The sequence below is a fragment of the Maudiozyma barnettii genome (genome assembly GCF_903064755.1).
Source record: "Maudiozyma barnettii strain CLIB 1767 genome assembly, contig: KABA2_02, whole genome shotgun sequence".
Taxonomy (NCBI): Eukaryota; Fungi; Ascomycota; class Saccharomycetes; order Saccharomycetales; family Saccharomycetaceae; genus Maudiozyma; species Maudiozyma barnettii.
The window spans coordinates 845,938-870,636 of record NW_024545239.1 but is presented as its reverse complement, the minus strand read 5'-3'; the positions used below and the strand labels follow the sequence as shown (position 1 = coordinate 870,636).

Sequence of the window (24,699 nt, the reverse complement as noted above, 5' to 3'; positions counted from 1 at the left end):
ATCTTAACATATATTATAATATAAGTAGCATTACTCATATAAATATTCTACAAAATTAATAAATATAAAATTAATATTTTTTTTTAATAATATTAATAATACTCTTTGTAGTAAGAGACACCCTCAAAATTTTACGTAGATTATAATAAATAGAAGACGTTGCTACTAGTAACGAGAAAATCCGTATATCATCACTTCATTCTCCTTCCTCAAATCTACAGTTGCTTCTTCTTCTTCAACGGGTGTCCAAGTCGTCCATGCTGACTTCTTTAGAAATGGTCGAATTAGTTTATTATTCGTTGGCTATAAAAATCAGCACCTTTTACTTAGATAAAACTTGACTGCTCCTTCTCCATCACTGACACCCTTTGTTTCTCGAGGAGACGCGTTTTGTTCTTCATCTATTTTTTTTCCACGTAATATATTGTTACTATTCTACGACAGTTTGTCTCTATTTACATTACAAAAAGAAACGACAACGATAAACTATGAAGAGAAAACGAAATTTTTCAATTCTGAAGCGATGACTGACCCACTTAATTAATTAGTAAGCACCTATAATTTGAATAAGAAAGTCTGGAGGTCAAACAGACAAGGGTGCCTACAACTAGAAAGTAAACTTCGAGGTAGCTGATAAATCCTCGAAAAACTTGTTATTTGAGTTATGATACATAAAACAACATATATATATATATATGTGCCAGACATATATCCTCATACTTTTGATATGTTAAACTGAAAATGCTACCAATTGTATAGATATTACTATGATTCGTTATATCATATAACAAACATAACAACAATAAACATTCATATACGATCCCTAAATTCAAACGCCTCTAAAAATTGTTCAAATTTAGAAAGGATCATTTTGAATATTTTATATAATGAGAAACCATATAATGTCATTTGATGAAAATTCTTCATCAAGCATCGCAAATAGCAACGTAACAGAAACAAAAAGTTTTACAGACAATGAAAAGAAGAATTTTGAGATTCCTCAAATAGTAGAAGAGGCAAATTCTACAGTCGACGCTCAACAGGATGATGACAATGAAATAATCCAATATCCAGAGGGTCAAAAATGGCAAAAAACTGATTATTTTAGTAGTACAACAAAGGAATATCTATTCGTATTCTCCTGCATGATGAGCCAACTACTGAACCAAGCTGCCACTCCTCAAACACTTTCCATAATGAATGTTCTGTCGGATTCATTTAAATCCGAAGGCGGTAATCAAACTTGGTTAATGGCATCCTTTCCATTAGTCTCAGGTTCTTTCATTTTGATCAGTGGTAGAATCGGTGATATTTATGGTTTGAAGAAAGGCCTGATAGGTGGTTACATAATGTTTATCATATGGTCCATCATATCTGGTTTAACCTATTACTCCCATAATGATACATTTTTTATTGTTTGTAGAGCTTTCCAAGGTCTTGGAGTGGCCTTTATTTTACCCAACGTATTAGGTATCGTGGGTAACGTTTATATACCTGGAACCTTCCGTAAGAATATGGTAATCAGCATGATTGGTGCTTGTGCCCCAATCGGTGCAGCTCTAGGGTCAACCTTTGCTGGTTTAATCGGTACAGAGGATCCAAATCAATGGCCGTGGGCTTTTTATGCGTTTGGTATTACATCTGCTATCAATTTATCAATCTCTATATATGGTATCCCAAACGATATTCCTACTAATATCCATGGTTTTTCAATGGATTGGTTGGGTTCATTATTGGCCGTCATTGGTTTAATTTTATTAAACTTTGTCTGGAATCAAGGGCCAATTGTTGGTTGGGAAAAGGCTTACATCATTGTATTATTGATCATTTCAGTCTTTGTTCTAATTATTTTTATTATCTATGAGTTGAAGGTTGCCACAGTTCCTCTTTTACCACGTGAAATAATGAAGAATAGATATATGCTGATGGTTTTGTTGGCCCTATTTTTGGGATGGGGTTCATTTGGTATTTTTTCATTCTATTATTTCTCTTTCCTCTTAAACTTAAGAAATTACACTGCATTATGGGCCGGTGGTACCTATTTCATGTTTGCAATCTTTGGTATTGTTGCTGCTCTCATAGTTGGTTTCACTATTAAGAAAGCCACTGCTTCCATCATTTTGTTTATATCTATGGTTGCCTTTACTGTAGGTACTGCCATGTTGAGTGTTACACCTGTTAAACAGACTTATTTCCGTATGAACCTCGGCACAATGATCATTCTAAGTTTTGGAATGGATATGTCGTTCCCAGCTGCCTCGATCATTCTAAGTGATTTCTTACCAATGCAATATCAAGGTATGGCAGGTTCTCTTGCCAATACCATGGTAAATTATTCGATGTCTCTCTGTCTGGGGATGGGTACCACTGTTGAACGTCAAGTAAACAAATCTGGTAAAGATACATTAAAAGGCTACAGAGGTGCAGAATATCTAGGTATTGGACTAGCTGGACTAGGTGCAATCATCGCATTCTCATTCATGATTGAAAAATATTGGTCTGAGAGAAAGGAAAACCTTGAAAAATCAAAGAAAGTCGATTTAAGTTAAAAGGAACAATAACAACTTAATTTGCTCATAATACATAACTATATAAATATTCATAGCGGAGCCAGATTATCATATCACTAACTCATACATACACATATCACTTTAAATTCAAATGATAGAGTAGAAGAAATACTATTATATCAAAATATGCTTTCTTAATGGTTCTATATATGTACACATTTTATAATGCTTATTTTTTACATACTGTTAAATGTAAGTTATATATGGTTAATTTATCTTTTTTCTATATTGCTAAAGTGTATGAATGTATTAGGGCTTTTTATTATTATATTGTTGTACATTCTCTCTCACAATCAATGATTTTATCCCCTTCTAGCCTCTCTCTCTTTATTGGCAATTTCTTTAAGATCATCATCACTAGGTTCATAAATATGCCACACGGTATAATGAGGTAAACCACCTACTCTATACCCCATTTTCTTGGCCATCTTCCCAAATGCTTCAGTTTCTGCATGGTTTTCAAAAGTAAAAGCTGGGAATTGTACACCACTTCTAAATATTTTAGCCTTTGCTAAAATTGAAACACCACCAACACCATCCAAATCCATGACTTCATTCTGATTACCTTCTTCATTTCTTAGGTACGCCAAATGGACTCTCCAAGTTGGATACTCAGCATAACCTTCCACAATGACATCATCTTCATCCAATGTGGCAGCCAATTTTAAAGCTTCTTGAGATTCGACCCATGAATTCAAATCGTAAGGTTGGGCACTATCTAAGAATTCAGGCAAGGGTCTCCAAACATTTGGAACCATAATATCATAATCGGTAGCCATAAGATCTTCAATGACTGAACCAGGACATAGCTCTACATCTGCATCTCTCCAGTAGACCCAAGAATGATAAGGCTTCAAAGCATTAGCAGTTAACCAATTTCTTGCCCTACCCATCAATTTACGTCTGATACCCTGAACCTTAACAGCATGTCTATCACTGAAACCTTGACCAATAACTTGACCGAAATCCTTTTGAAAGATTTGAACAGAACGGAATGGTTTATCATAGTCCTTATGGAATGGTGGTTTGAAGGCATGTTCAATCTGTGCAATATATTGTGGACTCATATATTTGATATGCATATCATCTGCTGAGACACCACTACCTTTAGTGTGTTCTTTAACATAATCCATTTCAGCAAACACCTGAGATAGTGTCCCATTTTGTAACTGTTTAGAATATTGCAATAATGCTTCCAATGTATGATCTCCAACAGAACAATCACTGACAAGGAAGGCCAAATCAATTAATTCGTGGGGATAAGTCAAATTCATTAAATGTTTGAACATCAAAGGCATAACTTGTTCAGCGTCTCTTAACGGGACACAAACTAGGATATGATCCCTGTGCTCATTACCTTTAGGGGAACCTCTGAAATCAGCCAAATCGTATTGCTCTACGGTAGCATCCAAAAGCATAGCCAATTCTTTTTCATAACGTTCATTATCCTTTGGTGTCAGCACATCACTACCATATTCAGTTATTAAGTAATGTTCCACACCTTGATCAAATTTTTTAATTATTTTCGGCTCGATATCTTCAAAATCAAAATCATAATACTCTTCTTCTTCTAAGGATTTTGTTACGTAAGATGGTACTTTGATGTTAATTTTATCTAAATCGAAGCTACCTTTAGTACTGTTACTTTGCGAGAAACTGGATATTATCTTAATGCAAACGCAACAAACAACTATTATGGAAACTACTGTCACCAATAAATTTTTTGTACTTTTACTTTTCTTCTTTGGAGTATATTTCTTATCCTTTATCTTGCCATCATTATATTCATTATTGGTAGTAGGAAGTTGGTCTCGTTTATCCTTTTTACTGATAGCTCTATTAACTCTATCGAGTAGACCCATTAATAATAAAAGTGTATTGAGATATTATATTATGCAAATTTGATGAAACAGGCAAAACTGAATTTGTATGCTTTTGTAAAAAAAAAATCTTGGACTATGTTGTAGCTCTTTTTTCCTCTCCGGATTGAACTCAAATATACAGTATTAATTAATCTGTAGCAAATATTGAAGAACGAATGGAGTATAGCCAATTATGGTCAGATATAAGGTCGGAATATTGTTAGCCTTATTTAACACATACACAACAACGAATTGATGTATTTTTTTGAAATTATTACTTTATATTTTCAGATTACAAAAAAAAAACAAGAACATTTAGAACTACAAAAGGATAATAAAAAAGAAAAAAACTAATATAATCAACCACATCTTTCAATTATTTCAAATGTCTTAATCTATCGAATCTTATAGGAAGTTATGAAACTTTCCTAGACCAAACATACCCTTGCATGCAGGAGAAGAGAGCAAAGCCTCCCTCCCTCCAAAGCTCACCTTTTGGTGTCAACTATTTGTTTGTTTGTTCGTCGTCTGACTGACTTCTTTGAAATTTTTCTGGAAATTTTGAAAATTTTGAGAAAATTGCGCAAAGGGAACAATGCACAAAGTGATTGAATGATCAAACAGTTACAGTGACGGGAACGCAGATATAGCCCTATCTTCTAATGTTCCGTCAATTACTTACTACAAGTTGAAAGTTACAGGTATTTTGTATCACTTTTATTGTCGTTGACTATATATCTATCTATATAGACTTATATACCATCTTGGTCATTCGATCCAGAACTATCTTCTAAGACCGGCTGCTCATTTTCATGCGACTCCATTACACCAATACTCGTCGTTTTGGCGTTCGCCGTATCAGTAATTGTATTTGTAATTGTCTCTGCCATTGCACCAGGAGAAGTCGCATCTGTCGTAGTAGTAATTGTCGTACCTATAGTATCTATGGTGGACATAGTGATACTGGCACTTGTTGTGGTGATAGTAGTAGCCTCTGGTAACTCAGTATTACTGACATCATCATTTGTAACGATCTTTTCTTCGACCCTAGATGGTTCCATTATCTTGACATGATGTTCTTCGTTATCCACATTCTGTATTGGTTGAGGTACAATGTTGAAGGATGGCGTTGTTGTCTCCTTAGGAAGTGATGTACCGTCTATTGTGTTGGTATCATTATCTTCCTCATCCTTCTCGTCCCTATCATCAGTGGTAATTTTTATATCAATAGGATGGGCCTCATCATCACTACTATCTAAAGTATCGAATAACCCCATATCGTCACCGTTACTACTCCCAATTCCAACACCATTACTGTTTCTATTTGTTGTAAAGTTGGTCTCAAAAAGGATGGTCTCCAAATGGGCGGAAGTTGCTGTGTCACTCTTACGTTCCTTTTCACGTTTCTCTTGGAGTTGTTTCAATTCTTCAAGTTTCAACTCTCTACGTTCTTTTGCCTCCTGGATCACTCTTGCTTTCTCTTTACGAGTCTCTGGTATTCTAGAAAGCATCTTACGGAAAGAATTCTGAAGTGTATTCCTCACTTCTTTATCAACCTGAAACCTATTCTTGTGGAATTTATCATTTTGAATGATTAATTTTGTTAGATTTAAAAATGGATCGTTATTACGATACTTCTGTTTCAATTCGTATTCATTAACCTTTGCCCTTGCCAATTCAATTCTTTTGTGAGCATATTCTTCAACATTGAACGTCTTTGGGATATGCGTTAGTGTACTCAACGGTTGCCTCTTAGTTACACGATTAGAACCTATCCTATAATTTTCCCCTAAACGTTTATTGGAATATGGATACATCAATTCTTCCCCCACGTTTGGTGTCATTTCTCCATCATTGACTATATTTGTATCTTTTGGATTTGTCTCAAGGGAGTGTCCATTGACATGTCTTGTACCTATCAAGCCTAGCAACGATTTCTCCGATTGCCTACCTTCCTCAGCAGCTTTTATTCTTATCAAAACCTCATTCGTAGTAGGATTATTATACTGTGGAGTAAACATATAAGTATGGTCTGGTGGAAATTTCGGTAACCAATGAGGAATATATTTTTGTAAATCATTTGAAGATCTAAGGGGAAGTGCTGCCTCCTGTTCTTGTTCTATCAATTGAAATGGTGTATTATTAAGTAATTTATCCTTTTTAATTTGTTCTTTAATCTTATTCAGTTCTTCTGTCTCACTATTAATTGTATCCGATTGAGGAACGTATTGAGTTTTAATATAGTGCGTTTGTTGTAGTGTAACATCTATATCATCTGGAGTTAAATTGAACCCTCGCAGTAAGAGGGATACATCCATCTTGGAGGCTCGTTGACGCCTCTGTATCGCAGCTATACGATGCAGTTCACTAGCCATTGAATCTATTTGTTCCATAGCAAGAACAGACAACAATTCGAAGGCTGACCGCGATATCTCGATATCATTGTTTATTGGTTTCAATTGTAAAGCCAATGCCTTAAACCACAGTGATTCTAATTCTGGTTCCATTGCTTCATGTCTTATTTCTTCAGGGTTGGATGAATCGCTTATCATAGTGGCTCCAAGGTTTCCCTTCAGTTGTGCTTCCGGTGCATAATCCCGTGTCATTATTTATTGTTATTTAACTTTAGTTGTATTGCCAACTTAATCAATATATGATAACCTCTCTGGGTGTTTTTCTTGCTATAAAAACCAAACTAAAAACCAAATCTATGATTGAACTGGTTACTAACTGGTGATTCTGGTACTCTACTCTTCCCTTTTAATCGTTTGAATGGTCCTTAATTACATGTTTATCGTTTTGTAAATGTTCCAATCTCCCAAAACATCACTCTCTTTCTCTCAGATTGGCGCTCCGTCTAATTAAAAACCAAAAATTCTGCCACACGTTGAAAAATTTTCTAGAACAGTAAATATAAAATGACATCACTAACAAAGCATAACTACGTCTTTATATCAAACAATAATTGATTCAAAGAAGGTGGAATAGATACACAAATAAACAACCATATACTTCCCTGCTCTCTCTCCATAGTGATTGTTTCTCTAATTACAGATTAACACATAACATCTCGCACATTCAATATTCTTTAGTTGATCATGGCCAAGACATTAGCACAAGGTCGGAAACCAGGCAGTGGTCGGAAGCCCGGTAGAGGTAAAACCCTTCGTGAGGGGAGGAAACCAGGAAGTGGACGTAAAAAACGTGACACAATTAGTCCTTCGGAGGGAAATACTTATAATAACAGTAGTAACAACAATATTAATAATAACAATAGTAATGGCTCGCAACACATTCAAGCAAATGGTGCCGCTAGAACGGCTCCTATCAATATACCTATCCCGATGTCTGGATCTATACCAATGGGTATACCAATGAACATGTCATCTGGTATGACTAATAGTACATCTGGTAACAATAACAATGGAGTTATTATCAATGGAGCTGAAAATATTTCGTTCACGTCTAGAGATATGGAAGCAGTCGATGCATTACGTGAATTGACATACAGCCCGCAGTTTTCTCCTCCAATGAATTCTCTCCCTACAACATTACCACCGATTGTTCCCAGTAGGTCATTCCCTGCAATTAATAGGATACTTACAGTTTCACCTAGGCCTACAATAAATCAAACAGGGACATTACAATCACCTAATCAACAGGGAGTACCTCCGCCATTATCACAACAATCCAAATCAGTAACAGGAATGATATCGCCTCCAGTTCTGCCGCAACAGCCATTATCTATGACAACCTTTAACGGCCTGCTGTCGTCGCCGTTACCTCCATCCAGTATACCAGTAAGATCAGGTCCGATACGACCTGGTCCAATTTCCAATGGAAATCTAAGTAAAAATAACTCTAACTACAAGAATTTTGTTGACTCCATGCCCCCAAGTCTAAATTTTATAACGAATTCTCAAGGAACAAATAGCATTATGAATTTAACTTCAAATGGAACCGGAATAAATCAAACAAATGCAGATATGAATCTTGCAGGAAATTTAGGACCAATGGGAAACATGAACATGAATATGAATATGAATATGACTATGAACAATAACAACAATGGTAGTAATAACAATAGTATCATGTACCCTTCTTCTCACCAACTCAATCCGATAGAGCAGTCACTACAGAGACCACCTGGAAATATGTCTCCCAAACAGCATTCCCAACAATCTCACTTTCAATGATAAATAAAGAACAATAATGACATTAGGGCATATAGCCGTATATATATATACATAGATTCTTTGGTCTGACTATTAATTTACGTAGATCTATGTAACGAAAATATAAAACAATCTCATGAAAACCCAAACGAAGATGTCACATATATCTACACATGTACATAGTTTATAAGCAATCTTTTTATGCTATTATTCATCTAGTTTCTTCATTAGAGATCTCTATTACCTTTGGTATCTTCGAGGGTTCCTTTTATTTTATTATGGGAACTTTTTCAATTTGAAATTTAACGACCCATAAAAAAAAATTGAAATCATTAAGTATTTGAGAGGTCAATTACAAAGAACAAGAACAAAACGAAGAAGAAACAACAGAGGAATAACACAGAGAACAATATATAGTTTCATTTACCTGAAAATACCTCACGAAATATGGATGCACTAGAAGCGAGACTACAATTTATTCAAGTACTGAAAAGTTTGCCAAAGACTTTAAACTTAAGTAAAAACGTTACTACGACTAGCAGTCACGGTACTCCAAATGTCATACAATCAACAGGAAATAGTACAACAAGCAACACTTCCAGTAGTAATGATAATCCGCAGGATCCTACAGTATTCTATATGAAGTATTATCTTCAACATTTTGAGGACTTTCAACAATGTATGTTGGATACGATGAGTAAAATGGATCCGCTCGATAGACTTTACATTCTGATATATTACTCTAAGATCATTCATGAGCTATATATGTACATAATACAGGGGCAGAAAAAAGAATCTGTTTCAGATACTGGTACGAAGTCAACGACTGAGATTACGTTATATGACACTGTTATTCCAGGATTACATACTGTCTGCGAACTTGCGTGTCCAAATGGTGACATGAAGGCATTCACTAATTTGCCTTATTGTATAAATTTTTATGAAGATCTAAAATCCCTGTTCCAAAATACCAACCATGTTGCTATCGAGAAAGAATTATCATTGGTAGAGCAACATATTATTGAACTGAAACAAAATAGAGAAGAATTATTTTCAAGTTTTAAACAAAATGGAATACTCACATATGAACAATCAAGCAATAAAAATCCGTCGACAACGAATAACACTAACCCTTCCGAGGTACAGATTGTTCTTAATAGAATGGAGATGGATCGAGACAGACACAAGAAGTTGAAAGAACAGAATTGGCAGATCAACAGAATTCAGAGCGTCGCATCAACCGGCACAATAACTAATGAAATGCTTGCTCCAACAGAGTTCGAGCATCTCTGGTCAACCACACCTGCATTCGACACCAGAGACGGTTATTTTGCCAAACAAGTACAAGCCATTGCCACTGAGAGTTACGCCCTAGAGTGAAATAATTTTACGCATAAAATATCTATATATACATATTTATTTACTTAGCATATTCTAAAAATGTCCATCATAACAACAACAAAAGATAAAAAGGTGCCATGCAAGAAGTCACGCAGAATATTTTGCTACGAGACTACTCTCCAGCTGCCCCACAAAGTTACCACAAACAATCAGTTGAACAAATTCATTCTAATAGAGTTAGATATGAACAGCCTCATCGCAAGTTGAAAATTTTTGAAAATTTCAACTTTTTTATTTGTTTTTGCACCGTGTGCCGCTCTTCGAAGAGATCTACTCGTCGCTTAGAAATACTAATAACAACAACATCAACAGATGGAAAGACTGAAACAAAGAAGAATGTGAACTAAAGGATTTTGTTCAATCTGTACAAGATGCTTCAATATACATCCATCTATCTATATATAAATATATAAATATCTTTGTATATGTTCATGTGCCAAAAGAGTAGAGTTTAACCAAGGGGCAGAAAGACGTAGATAGACCTCAATTAGTTTAATTGATTCTTTGAAGCAGGCATACCCTTGAATGAAACATGGATGGATCAATGCGTGGTATTGCCTCGAGAAACCCATTACGAAGACCAGTTTTACATTCAAACCCTACCGAATCTAATGTTCTGAATCGTTCTAGAAGAAACCAGCTCCTTAAGGACCAAAATAGTATTACTGCATCCCAGGATGACGATGCGTTAAGACCCTCCAAAAGTTTGTCCAGTCCGAATTTACATAAACTTGGTCGCTCTGAGTTATCTCATGGTACAGGAAGTACGATAAAGGATAGACCATTACCCCAGTATGAGGCAGGTTTTTATTTTCCTAGTCACAGCTCAAATTCCCTTAACGAGGAACTAGAAGATGATGAAGTAGGACACAATGATGACGATAATATCAATGGGGGTAATGGTAATGATGCCTATAATGAAAAGGTCAAAAGTCCTCGAAACAACAAATATAACAGTTTGCAAAGTGCAATACTAGGTAGAAGAAGGAACCCTAATTTAATACATTATGAAAATGACGAATCGCTATTAGTTGATGTACTTCCATCATTCGACATGTATAACGTATTACATAGACATATTCCGCAAGGGAATGTGGATCCAGACAGACATGATTTTCCTCCAACTTATCAGGAAGAGTCAACACAATCTTTGGAACCTCCACCAGAGATACATAGTCATGATAATCTTATTCAAAACAATCATCATCATCTACCTAACCAACCTATCGATTCAAATGTACATCAAGAATCCTTTGATATCCATGATTTACGTCCTTTGAATACGTTACGTTATAGTATTTCGAATAATATTCCATTCGAGGACGATTTAAATGATGCTGACAATATTGTCATCGATAAGGTTTACTCGTTACCAAAATTATCGACGCCCATTGAGATTGAAATCCATATTACTAAGAACGCTCCAAAACCGGATATTAAAGTACCGGATGAATCTATACTAAAGGAATATACTTCTGGTGATATCATTCATGGGTATTGTACCATCCATAACAGATCTGCTAACAGATTAAAATTTGAAATGTTTTATGTTACATTAGAAGGTTACATTTCGATTATTGATAGACAAAAAGGTAAAAGGACAGTTAAAAGATTTCTCAGAATGGTGGATTTAAGTGCATCGTGGTCATATACAAATATCGATTTAAGTTCAGGGATAGACATTAAAGTTGGAGAAAGAGATAAAGAAGATGGTGCTATTATAGGCTTGAATAACAGTAGAATTCTAGAACCAAATATGAAATATAAAAAAATATTTATGTTCAAACTCCCCACACAGTTATTAGATGTATCATGTAAGCATGAACAATATTCACATTGCTTATTACCTCCAAGTTTTGGTATTGACAAATTCAAGGACCGTGGAAAATATGCAGGCATTAGAATAAATAACGTCCTTGGATGTGGACATTTAGGCAGCAAAGGTTCACCTATATTGACAAGAGATCTTTCAGATGATGATATATCCATAAATTATACTATTGATGCAAGAATTGTAGGTAAGGATCCTAAATCTCACAAATTGAACATAATGAAAGAACGCGAATATAACCTAAGAGTAATGCCATTTGAGTTCGGTTCATCCTTGAAGACAGAAAGTAAAGCCTCCAAGAAACAATTGAAGGATTTAGAAAGATTAATTCAGGATAGATTGAGAGCATTAGAAAAGATCAAGGAAAGAGTTACCAAAAATGAACAGATTTTGAATTCTGATATACATATGGATGTATTGAGTGGGACATTTGATAACAACGATGAATTAGATTCCCAAGGTATATTAGCAAGGAAATTAGATCAGCTCCATATTAACAATAGACTGGATGACGCTAGAAATATTCATGAACTATCTGATTTTAAGAGTCTTGCGCCATCGAAGAATTCTGTTGAGACTGAACTAAGTTATAAATACAAATCAAAGAGTAAATCGAGGAACAAAAGCAAAGGTAAACTCTCGACTAAATCCTCTGGGTTCTTTTCTGGATTTATGACTTCTGCATCATCATCGTTATCATTAACTGGAATAAGCTCTCCTTCAGCAGATTCTAAAAATTCCTTAACACCAACTAAATCAGGTGGACACATCTTAACGAATACCTCAGCAGATCAAATTGATGCAATTAAGTCACCTGAACAACCTCAATCACCACAATTAAGACCTTCAACAACTGCCTTATCTGCACCATCCTCAAAACACGAGAAATCTGGTTTGCTCGTGATATCTGCAAATATTCCTGTACGTAGTATACCATATTGGTCTCCATCTATAATTCGAAAGGCTAACAAGATGGAGAATAAGAATCGACATGATCAAGAAAATTGGTCTCGTTTAACCCAATTAGTGTCTGAGAATGAACGTGATATACTAAGATCTCTCCCAATCAGGATTACATGTATCGAATCTAATAACAGTATCCCTCATGATCCACCACCGATTCAATCTATTACTACTCAGTTGGTTGTTATTACTGGAAAATCTGATTTTTCTATTCCAATCAAATTAAGTGTCGATATGCTTTCTGATACGAACCGGTTAACAAATATGAAGAAAATGTTTGGCTCCTATCGTGAACAAGTGAGCCGTTACCAGACTTGGTTTCAAGAACAAAGAGACAAGATAAATGAATTGTACAATATGGGAACATCGATTGGGAACTTCAAGACTTTACATTTCAAAGATTTTGTGTCTGATCAAATTAAATCAGACATTGAAAGTCTCAGTAATATTGAAGTAAGATGTGATATATTAAACGAAATATTCAAGAAACAGCCTTCATCTACAACTCAAGTGTCTCATAGTCCCTTACGCAACGTAGAAAGGACATCCTCACCAATACGACATGAAATGCCTGATTCACCTAAGCCACAAGGGTCCACACCTAATGCGACAGATCCATCTAATGCGACTGGCAAAGGTTGGTCTCAAGTTAGTATGCAAGAATATGAAAGATATGTGACGGCAGATGTAGAGATGACTCGAGATATTGGAGAGACATTAATTCCAAGTTTCGAAAGTTGTCTATGTTGTCGATTCTATGCGATCCGTCTGAATATTAAATTTGATAGTCATATTGGGTGTGCACGTCTTGATATTCCAATCAATGTTAAGAAGATGAATATATGATAGACCTTTAAATTAGCAACATAATAATATAATTAGGGCTAAATAAAAAAAAAAAATTGGATTCGTATTAATAAGAAAATAAATGATTATACAAGATTATATACAGGATACATAAAAGAAGGCAAATATTCGAAGCTGTGTTAAGTAGCAAAAAAAGGGAACTATAACAAATACATATATATATTTTGGAATGATATTTCTATCATCAAGCTTTGATACCCCAATGGATAGCGCAAATCCCAGAGGATAAACTTTCATAACCAGCAGCTTGGAATCCAGCGTCTTGTATCATTGATTTAAAAGTTTCTTGATCAGGGAACCTTTCAATGGATTCGACCAGATATTGATAAGAATCGTAGTCATTGGCAATGATTGAACCAAATACAGGCAAAGCCTTTGCCCATTGTTGATAAGCCATATCCATCAAAGGGTTTTCAATCTTTGAAAACTCTAAGCAATAGAAAATCCCGCCAGGTTTCAATACTCTATGTGCAGTCTCTAACCCACGTTGAATATTAGTGAAGTTTCTGATCCCAAAACTAACGGTATAAACATCCTTTGAGTTCGATTCAATTGCTTCTAACTGTTCCCCATCTTGAACCATAAATCTAACCCTTGGATCTTCGAAATAACGACCTTGATCCAAAGCACGTCTTTCACCTTCTTTCAACATGTCTGGATTGATATCCACGACGTCCATAGTGGATTGAGTGTCTCCAAATTTTGTCTTTGCATAATCCAATATCCCAAATGCAATATCACCAGAACCCCCAGCAACATCCAAGAAATTCAATGGTTCATTCGCACCGGGTCTCATCCCTGGATCCAATTTATTAATAAAATGGTCCTTCCATAGTCTATGAATTCCTAGGGACATAATGTCATTCATTAAATCGTATTTAGAAGCTACCGAGGAGAATACGTGACCCACTAATTTTGCCTTTTGGTCCACAGGAACAGTTTTTGACCCGAAATGGGTTGTAGACACCATCCGAAGTGTTTGTTTTGAGAAAGCAGACTTAATCATAAGAAATATATGTACGTACGCTTAGATATATTAATTTCTCTCTATATATAAGTAAATAAAGGAAAGAGAAACAAATAGGTATAATACGAAACTACTTACTTATGTATATATGTGAAGATGTAGCGATATTTGTTCAATTGTTCTCGTTATTGAAAGAAAGAGGGAAAAAAGTATCAGGGGTGCCCGAACTTTTCATATCTACTGACAAAGAAGCAAAAATAAATAAATAATACTATGGCAAATATTTCTGGTTGGTTAAAAATCAAACCGTCAACATATCAAGAAATATAGATTAGATATAAAAGTATTTTTTGAATTGTTATGGGTGTGCTCTCACACATCCCCTTCCAAGAAATAACGTAACTATACAGATGTTATTTTTCACAAGGATATACGTTTCTGAGAGATAGTAATCATCGCAACCAATGATGAAGAAAGACAGCGTCCCACCGTAAAATACATATCAATATATACTGTAGTCTAGACATATGACTACTCAAAACTCACCACCACCACATATATATATATATAGTTACATATCTGATGAATAAACCAGCTCATCTCATCTCATCATCCACTTGAATTCTTGTCGTCTCATTGTTCGGGGCAATAAAACTAGGGTTACATCTCAGGGTTTGCACGGGGGAGCGCGGAATGCCCAACAACGCAGAAACAGACGCGGAGACACGCAGACAGAGAGAGATATTTCCAACATTTCACAGCCCGCCTGAGAGAAAGAACGAAAATAAAAAGCGATAATTAAACAGAGCGACAGAGAGAGAGAAGGCGTAACGATTTTCGCGATATTTTACAGGCTCTCTCTCCATACAGTGATTGATTTAATATCATTACATAGATAATAATTCATAGATATATTATTACTTAAAGAGAAAGAAGAAGACGCTATTACTCATATTATTATATACATTTGACATATCATCTACGGCAAGGAGTTTATCTGTATTTATTTTAGTGTAATCAATTAAAGAATAGAAAGATAGATTAGAGGGATATATATATATACCCGCATTTTAATTCGAATCTCGTGTTTTTTCGTTGCTGTTTGCACTATTTATCATTTAGAGATTAAAAGAAGGATAATATAATTTGGTAAAACACGAGAATACCCCTTTTCCCTCTTCCATTCTATTCGTACACATTTTTTGCATTATAAAGAAATTAATAAATACCATTATAACAAATGTCGAATAATAATAATAATAATAATAATAATAATAATGGTATATTACAAAATGTTAGATTACGTAAACGAACGCCTCAAATGATTTCTAATATGGAAGAAGCTAGAGAAAAGAGAAAATCAGAAGTATTGATTGCTGCTCAATCATTAGATAATGAGATTAAAAGCGTTAAACAATTGAAGCGTTTATCGATTGGTTCTTTGGATTTATTGATTGATCCGGAATTAGAATTTAGAGTTAATGGGAATGGATCATCATCACATGACTTAAATTCAATTAAAAGAAAATCTTGGATTTCAAATAATAGCAATACTACTATTACTACTACTAGAAGTAGTTCACCAGACCAATCCTTAGAGAGTAATGATACAACTACAGATTCCGACAGCATTGTTAATAGTAGTATAGACATTACAAGAGCAGAATATCTTCATGATGAATCGACTCAAGCAGCATTAGCAGAACAATCATCATTATCTTCAAACATACCGTCTAGATTCACATCTTCCTCTACTATCTCTACAACTAATAGTAATACAAATAATTCCAATAATACCACAACAAGACATCTGACTGGGATTAATTCATTACGGAGAGGATCTCATAATGTAGGAACAAGGCGTGCTTTATCTGCAAACACTACAGGTACTTCATTATCATCATCCTCCTCTTCTTCTATTGCATTAAGTGATAACGATAACCTTAATAATAACTGTAATAATGAAGATGAAGAAGATGACGATTTTACTAATCACTTGTTATGGGTGCCTGCTAATCAACATCCGAATGTGAAACCTGAAAATTATATTGAGTTGGTACAGGATGCATTACATAATATTCAAATTCAAGATAATAATAATGATACTACTCCTAATACTACCACCACCACCACCAGTACCACTACTACCACTACCAATAATAATAATGAGGTGCAAAAAGAAGTGCCGTTAAATCAAGATAAAGAAAATTTACAACGAAGGAATAGCAATGATTATTATAGCAATTATACCAACAAGAAAAAGAAAAAATATAACCGTACATTGGTTAGAAGACCTTCAAGTCTTAGAAAATCATATACAGAATTATCAGATAATTCAGACAATAAGTCTCAAGATAATCACGATCATGATCACGATAATAACATTAATGATAAGACATTTAATATGAAGGGGAATAACCATTATAATCAAAGAACGGCATCACTGAAGGATATCACTGAAGAATTGACTAAAATATCAAATAATGCAGGCCTGACAAATTCAGACGCTATTACATTGGCTAGAACATTAAGTATGGCAGGTTCATTCACAGGTATAGATGACGAAGCTTTATTGGATGATGGTAGCAACGTAAATCCCGATAATAACAACAACATCTTACAAATTCAGAATATAAATAACCTCAATCATACCAATGATAACGATAATGACGACAATAGTTCTGTAGACGAGTTTGCATCTAAGATGTTTATGAAAAACGGACTTACAATACCTCAACGATCTTCCCTTAGAAGAAGTAAATTCAACACTTATAGAATACGGTCAGCCGATTCTGCTACCACTTCAGATAATACATCAGATACAAAGAGACATTCTAGTGATATAACACAACAAAAATCTCTTATCGATGATAATACCACAGCTTTGCATATACCCCACTCACCAATCAAGCTTAATAATGACTCTCCCCCTACAATAGCATCAGCCGAATCACCAGGTTCTATCAGCGACTTATATGACCACTACACTGAGTTGAATAAAGGTTCAAAAACAGATATTGATGACGACGATGGCGATATAGATATTGATGACGATGAAATAGACACTTCGGGACCAGCATCACAAGATAGCAGTCTTCTCTCGAGCGATAGTGTTTTGTATCGTCCCTCTCAGTCTACAGGTACAAGAGGCAGTACAAATGTTTCATTATTACAGGAAAAAACAGATACTTTGATGAATAACGATATAACAACTTCTGTAATCATGAAAAACAATAATTCAACCAGATCCCATAATGACAACAATGATAATTGGTCGTGGTCTGGAAAATCTGAAAATCATCATTACAATAATCATACTAGTGAGAGTCATGATTTGATAGATAATACCCATTCTGAAGCTAACCTAAATCTGAAAAATAGAAGTAATCATTCTAAAAATCGTCATAAGCCTATACTTAACATCTCTAATACTAACGGAAATGATGGGTTCACCCCAGGATCTATTAAAACTACACATCAAATAGAGAAAGCTGACGAGAGACCCACATTAAATAAAACAGGTACGAATAATATGTTATTAACCGAAGTTACTGATCGTAAATCGTCCAAAATATTAGCGTCGCAGCCACATAATGGGTCTGAAGCGACACTAACCACTCATTCCGAACTATCTTCACATACTACCTTAACCGATAATAATAATAATAATAATAATAATAATAATAATAATAATACAACTGTTGCTCCCAAAAAACCTTCATTGGAGGAGAAACTAGTGAAATTATTCAAAAGGAAAACTCATCGTCGTAGATCATCTAACTCCAACAATCAACCAGTTACAAAGACAAATGAATCGGGAGTCCAAGAGGAATTAAGGAAGAAGATTTCAAAATTCCGCAAACATCAAAGAAAACAACCATCTTTGGTAAAACCCACAGTTGAAATAACCTCAGCAGCTGATGACAAACCACTACCAATCACTCAAAAAGTCCAGTTACATGAGGTGCCAACTCTTCACAGAGATGGATCAGAATCCTCAGAGCAATCGCACTCTTCTGAGAACGCGGAATTACCAACTCTGCAACCTGCAGTTAGTGTCACCAGTACAAAGAACAAAGAACCTGGATCACTAGCGACACAAACTGATATACCAGGGAATGAAGCTGGAAGCTCACCTTTTACTGAGACTGTACATGAATTAGATGGCGATGACTCTCTAGATATCAGTGCCAATTCTGAATCAATTGTAAATATATCCCTGAAAAGTGAGCCATCTGCATTAAATACTGACACAAGCCAACATTTAGATCAAATCGATACATCTGCTGATATTAGTCAAGCCACAGTAATAACAGCACCTCAACCCCCCATGGCATCTAGTGTTCCACCACGTATATTGACATTTGCCGATGTGAAAAGACCGGAAAAACCAAATGCACCAATTAAGTTTACTGATAGTGCATTTGGATTCCCATTACCAGAACTTACAAACTCTACTGTTATCATGTTCGATCATCGCCTAGGAATTAATGTCGAACGTGCTATTTATCGTTTAAGTCATTTGAAACTGAGTGATTCAAAAAGAGAATTACGCCAACAAGTACTCCTGAGCAATTTCATGTATTCATACCTGAATTTAGTGAATCACACACTATATATGGAACAATCTGCTGTCAATACTACGGGCGACTTTGATAATTACAATAGTGACGAAAACGACATCGAAGTAGATGATGAAAATAATCAATTTTCTGATAATAATATGAATCACTATAAGGACATAGGCGTAGGGGGGAATATGACTGATTCTACAGGTTCTGCTCAAAATGAAGGACTAATATACGATGGACAATCAAATAATGGTTCTAACGTGGAGTACACCACCGAACATAACAACTCTAATGGTACAATCCTTATACCCGAAATATAAGTAGATAGAATACATAAGACATTTAAGTATGAACCATTACATAATATACCAAACGTTTTCGATAAAGTCTGTTACTAAATTTTATGAATATATCTATGTTCATGATATTAAGTTACTTTATTGATAGTTCGTATACAACTGAGTTATCTAAGAAGATCTCGCAGCGTCAATTTTGATAGTGATGCTCATCGCGTTGCTTTCAAAATTTTCAAGCTTCTCACAATAGAAGTTTGTTTAAGTTGTTTTAGATGAGTAAAATAAAGTTAACGTCCTTTTTAATCAAATACATGTATGATAACTGACTATTATATTGTTAAACCAATTTATTTTGTTTTTAAACCTTCCAGTTGTATCACGAAGAAACCTAAACTTTAACATATTTAAGTATCAAAAATGAGCGAGAACTTCTACCGGATGATGATCCTTTTAGAGGAAGAATTAGAAGTCCCAATTGAAAACCTCAGTGAATCTAAATCTGAGAAGACTGAAGAAAATAAAGAGGATGCAAAGAAATCACACGAATTTATTGACGAACTCATACTACCCTTCAAAGTTGATGAATTAGACACTCTTAATACTTGGTTTGACAAATTTGATGAGGAAATATGTATACCAAATGAAGGACATATAAAGTATGAAATTACAAGTGATGGTCTGATCGTACTAATTTTAGATAAGGATATGGAGAGTGTTATAGCCAAAGTTAGAACATTCGTCGAAGTTAACAAATGAAGTGCTTGTAACATAATATTTAATGTATGTTCTTCTAGGCCTAATTATACTTACCTTATGACGAAGACCTCAATATAAGATTCAAAATCTTTTTTTTTAAACTAAGACCAAACAACGGTTCATTGCAAATGAAACCAAATGCATTTTAAAACAATTATACTGTTGGTGTCCTGTAGAGTCAACAGAAAAGAGCTTTACTTGATACATCTACAAATTTAAGAGGTAGGACGTTAATGTATTTCTAAAAATATTTTTTAATTTCATATATAGATATAATATATCAATTCATTAATAAAGATAAACGGAGAAAAGTTACTCATCTAGATATGACTCCCACAAATATAGAAGGGTAAAATAATCAAGCTAGTTTGCATGCCGTTTTATGCCATAAGGATTCTTCTTACTCATTTCATATAACAAGTTATTATGTTATGGCACCATTTTTTTTACCACTACGTAGGTCGTCGCTCGCTCCAGCAAGAAATTGTAGATAAATAATAGGAACATTCAATTATTTGAATCAAAGGATTACAATCAGATAAGTTTATTTCCTCATCGAAGAAATTTATTAACATAGCTTATCAGATTGGTATTTATTAAATAAATTACCAACTTTGGTTAATAACAAGGAAACTGAGCCTTAAATTAGCCTCTTAAATATTTATATTATTTGAAATGAGATGAGTGCCCCTAAATGGCTTTCCTTTCTTTCACATACAATATTGATAGGACTTATATTAAAATCAATAAATAAATCCTTTATATTTGGAATATTTTTGTCAGGGATAGGATTGTTATATCTAATAATTTCGGAAAGAAAGACAACCGTTCAAAGACCTAAACCAAAATTGTTAAATATACAACCTGGTAAACCTCATAAGATTGATATTTCATCCCTCAATGAACCACTTTTCCCTCAATCTAAAAGAATTTCAGAAGAACTCGATCAAATAGTGAAATTAGTAACAAACGATTTTATTCTATCTTGGTTTCAAAGGATAGATAATAATTTAGAGTCTGAATTCCCAGATAACATCAGATTAATCCTGCGAAACATAATCCTTAAACTGCAAAACAATTTTATGCATAATGATATGACGTCAATAGTTGCATTTAAATTAATCCCATTGATTACAAAACATATAAATGCCTATTGTTCAGCGAGAGCCACCGTTTTGTCCTCCAATCGAAATCGTTCCAGCAACAGTGATAACTTTAATTTACGAACAGCAATTGAATTCAACAACATATACAGGTTACATAAAGCTATTTCATTAAAGCCTGATCATTTAGATACGGATATTGAATCTTATATGGAAAATAAAGCTGAGAAACTTACTAAGGTACTATTAAATAAAAAAGAATTGCGTTCCAATATAGTGATCATTTTATGCAGAGAAATTCTGTCCAAAAATATATTGTTGCCTTTAATTGTCAAATTCTATGACCCTGATAAATTGAATTGCCTAATTATATCGATCTCCAAGAAAATTATCAATGAAAGAAACCAAATCCAAGAGGTTAAATCCATTCTAACGAGAGAATTGCAGGATAAAAATACCAACAATCAAAATTTTACCAATATGAAGGATCTCTTAGGGTTTAACTTTACCCTAAGAGATGACATAACAACAGAAGAATTTGAGAGTTATCTTCGAGGTTTAAGTGGCATTGTATCTATCTCAGATTTAAAAACAGGCAAATTCTTATTGACGACTACCCTTCTAAAAGTAGATGAAAATAAGAGTCTCAACAACAAAAAGAAAAATGCATACAAAAACAAAATATCTCTATCCTTAGGGCTGATTGAGAACAGATTGAGAACATTGAGTCAGAATTCTATTGAGATGAACCGTATGAAAAACAAATCCCAACAGGAGATTACCCCAAGTAATGACGTTTTGAACAAAGATAATGTTGTTCTGGGATTTGAAAATATTATTCAAAAGATAACGTTTGAATCTATTATAAATGATGAATTGTGCCTGTCATATTTTGAGGAATTCCTTAAAATAGCTTACAATACACGTGGACTTGTATTACTCAATTATTGGAAATCAGTGGAATCGTATAAAAACCCATTAGAGGATGCTGGACGAGAGGATATCCTGCTCGAAGTATCTCAACTTGATATCAATAATATTAAACTGATTGCTAAAGAATATCTTGAAGGCGAACAATTAGACTCTCTCAAATCTCTTGATGAGGGTCTAGTCTCAAATATTAACCTGTTTACAATGAATGACCTAGACGTATTGGGTAAAAATGGATATTTGCTAGCGAGGAAGAGTATGTTACTACTTCAATCTGCTGCCGAAAATATATTGGAAAATGAGTATCTGAAGAATTTCAAGAAATCATCTATCTTTTTGAAAATGATTTCATCACCTGAATTTATTAATACCGATACATACTCTAAATATTTTGTACCCAAAATAGAGAACAACGCAAAACATTCTATTGTGCCTGTTAATAAGAAAATAGCGGCCAGTGCTGTCGATGTTTTATCTGATTCTGGTTTAAATGATGCCATTGAAGACATTATCCGAAGTGAAGATATTACAACTATACAACACGAAACTTCGAACAAAAATAACAATAGTATACTAAATTCTTCATTGAATAGAAGAGACGGATTAGATTCTGATATGAATATGCAGGATATGATGTTTAAGGACGATTTATTCTCTTTCAATACAAGTCCTGCAAAAGGATCACAAACCCTCCCAAAATCTAACGAGATGAATGATGGTCAGTCGAACATCGATGACGCAGAACATGAAAATAATTCTAATAGTAGAAATAAAATAATTTACTCTGAACCGTCTGATTTAAAATCAAAAATTGGAGATTTAACATTGGAAACAAATCAATTACAACAAGAACTTGATTTACTAAATCATTTAATTCTGAAGGCTAAATTGACTAATAATAAGAGTCAATTGAATATTCTGATTTCTTCACAAAAGGCGCTCACTAAAGAGAAAAAGATCAAAGAATTGCTCAAACAACAATACATGGTTGAAGAAAATACTACAAGCTTGTATCAAAAAACAAGAGTTGCTATCAGGTCATATATATTGGATTATGAGATGTCAAATCTGAAGGAGGTTGCCTACTATATCATTAATGTGGTTCATTCCAACGGGGAAACCGCAACATCGTGGGAAATCCCAAGAAGATATACCGAGTTTACTAAGTTGAACTCATATTTAAAGAAGAAATACAAACCAGCAATGAAAAATATAATAAAAAAAGAAATATTTCCTACAAAAATGGCAATGTCCTTGAAATATCAAATGTCCCAAACTTTATTATTTGAAAAAAGACGTAAACAGTTTCAATTATATTTAACAGAATTATTACAACTCCAAGAAATCTGCCGAGATAATCTTTTTCGTAAATTCTTAACAACTACCAAACCTTTCTCTGTAAGTAATGACACAGACACACCAAGTACACATCCCCGAAAAATAATGAACTCGAATAGTCTCGAGATCGCAACTAAATCTAATAATAACAATGGCAGTGAAGATACGGGGGAAAATATTGGCCATGGATCAGAATGTTCATCTTCCTCAAATTCTCTATCTCCGACACCCAAGGTTGAATCGGTATCAATAATAAATAACAATGATTTGAACGACCTACAGGAGGATAAATTAACAATGAGCACTCTATCTGAGCAAAATTCATCCCATAATTATATTCTGCAAGATACATCAACTTTAAATAAAATGTCGTTTATCAAACCTATTTGCGATCTATTTATTGCTATATTTTCATCTTATCCTTCAGAAAATATTAATTCGGGTACTGGTAGAGATTATTGGCTGAGGGGTGGCGCTATTATAATGCTTTTGCAACAGTTATTTGGTAGCACCATTGAAAAATACATTAGAGATACTATCGCAAAAGTTTCTTCAGAGCCTAAATTATATGATATATTATTCCAATCTAGAATTAGACTATGGGGTGTGGGTGGATATTTTGAGATAAGACAAAAGACCAAGTTGAATCCACCTCCAGTTCGAAGTGAAGTAGAAAAGAAAAGAGCATACAATGATTCCCAACTGTTGTTTCAAGCGTTGTTAGTAGAACTTTCCGGTAAAGTCGTCGGGTTACATCATGCAAGAGAAGCTGCTGCTAAGATACATGACATAGTACAAAATCCCTATATGAATGCATCAATTCTTCTTGAAATTTTCGATTTATTGCTGGACGATATCGTATTTGAAGAGAATCCTCTAAAAATATAGAAAGAATTAAATATATAGACAAACATACCTTTTATTAAAAATTTATCATTAAATTTAGATATTCGTAATTTTCTACTATAGTTATTATGTATATATATCATTGTCAGAAGTCGAAAAGTCTTTTGTCATATCATTTAGCTGGTAAGTCGTATTAACTTAATATTTATTGCTTGTCGTTTCA

The 24,699-nt window shown here is 34.2% G+C and overlaps 10 protein-coding genes across 10 annotated transcripts; 7 read left to right on the top strand and 3 right to left on the bottom strand.

The window, feature by feature from the left end:
* Positions 1-887: 887 nt before the first annotated feature.
* On the top strand, positions 888-2,549 carry ATR1 (borate transporter; the record flags this gene model as incomplete). Its single annotated transcript, XM_041549070.1, has 1 exon — positions 888-2,549. One exon carries the CDS (start codon positions 888-890, stop codon positions 2,547-2,549), a length of 1,662 nt encoding a protein of 553 aa, XP_041405004.1.
* Positions 2,550-2,872: 323 nt separating this feature from the next.
* VAN1 (Van1p) lies at positions 2,873-4,432 on the bottom strand (the record flags this gene model as incomplete). The annotated part of the gene is made up of 1 exon (XM_041549069.1): positions 2,873-4,432. The coding sequence occupies one exon, from the start codon at positions 4,430-4,432 to the stop codon at positions 2,873-2,875; it is 1,560 nt and encodes a 519-aa protein (XP_041405003.1).
* A 752-nt stretch (positions 4,433-5,184) lies between these two features.
* Positions 5,185-7,038, bottom strand: TAF8 (Taf8p; the record flags this gene model as incomplete). The annotated part of the gene is made up of 1 exon (XM_041549068.1): positions 5,185-7,038. One exon carries the CDS (start codon positions 7,036-7,038, stop codon positions 5,185-5,187), a length of 1,854 nt encoding a protein of 617 aa, XP_041405002.1.
* A 492-nt stretch (positions 7,039-7,530) lies between these two features.
* DAT1 (Dat1p) lies at positions 7,531-8,628 on the top strand (the record flags this gene model as incomplete). Its single annotated transcript, XM_041549067.1, has 1 exon — positions 7,531-8,628. One exon carries the CDS (start codon positions 7,531-7,533, stop codon positions 8,626-8,628), a length of 1,098 nt encoding a protein of 365 aa, XP_041405001.1.
* A 426-nt stretch (positions 8,629-9,054) lies between these two features.
* On the top strand, positions 9,055-9,987 carry CTK3 (Ctk3p; the record flags this gene model as incomplete). Its single annotated transcript, XM_041549066.1, has 1 exon — positions 9,055-9,987. One exon carries the CDS (start codon positions 9,055-9,057, stop codon positions 9,985-9,987), a length of 933 nt encoding a protein of 310 aa, XP_041405000.1.
* Positions 9,988-10,540: 553 nt separating this feature from the next.
* On the top strand, positions 10,541-13,648 carry BUL2 (ubiquitin-ubiquitin ligase BUL2; the record flags this gene model as incomplete). Its single annotated transcript, XM_041549065.1, has 1 exon — positions 10,541-13,648. One exon carries the CDS (start codon positions 10,541-10,543, stop codon positions 13,646-13,648), a length of 3,108 nt encoding a protein of 1,035 aa, XP_041404999.1.
* A 205-nt stretch (positions 13,649-13,853) lies between these two features.
* COQ5 (2-hexaprenyl-6-methoxy-1,4-benzoquinone methyltransferase) lies at positions 13,854-14,675 on the bottom strand (the record flags this gene model as incomplete). The annotated part of the gene is made up of 1 exon (XM_041549064.1): positions 13,854-14,675. One exon carries the CDS (start codon positions 14,673-14,675, stop codon positions 13,854-13,856), a length of 822 nt encoding a protein of 273 aa, XP_041404998.1.
* A 1,201-nt stretch (positions 14,676-15,876) lies between these two features.
* On the top strand, positions 15,877-19,527 carry ZDS2 (Zds2p; the record flags this gene model as incomplete). The annotated part of the gene is made up of 1 exon (XM_041549063.1): positions 15,877-19,527. One exon carries the CDS (start codon positions 15,877-15,879, stop codon positions 19,525-19,527), a length of 3,651 nt encoding a protein of 1,216 aa, XP_041404997.1.
* A 393-nt stretch (positions 19,528-19,920) lies between these two features.
* Positions 19,921-20,259, top strand: KABA2_02S08382 (uncharacterized protein; the record flags this gene model as incomplete). Its single annotated transcript, XM_041549062.1, has 1 exon — positions 19,921-20,259. One exon carries the CDS (start codon positions 19,921-19,923, stop codon positions 20,257-20,259), a length of 339 nt encoding a protein of 112 aa, XP_041404996.1.
* Positions 20,260-20,939: 680 nt separating this feature from the next.
* MDM1 (Mdm1p) lies at positions 20,940-24,518 on the top strand (the record flags this gene model as incomplete). Its single annotated transcript, XM_041549061.1, has 1 exon — positions 20,940-24,518. One exon carries the CDS (start codon positions 20,940-20,942, stop codon positions 24,516-24,518), a length of 3,579 nt encoding a protein of 1,192 aa, XP_041404995.1.
* Between the last annotated feature and the right edge of the window lie 181 nt (positions 24,519-24,699).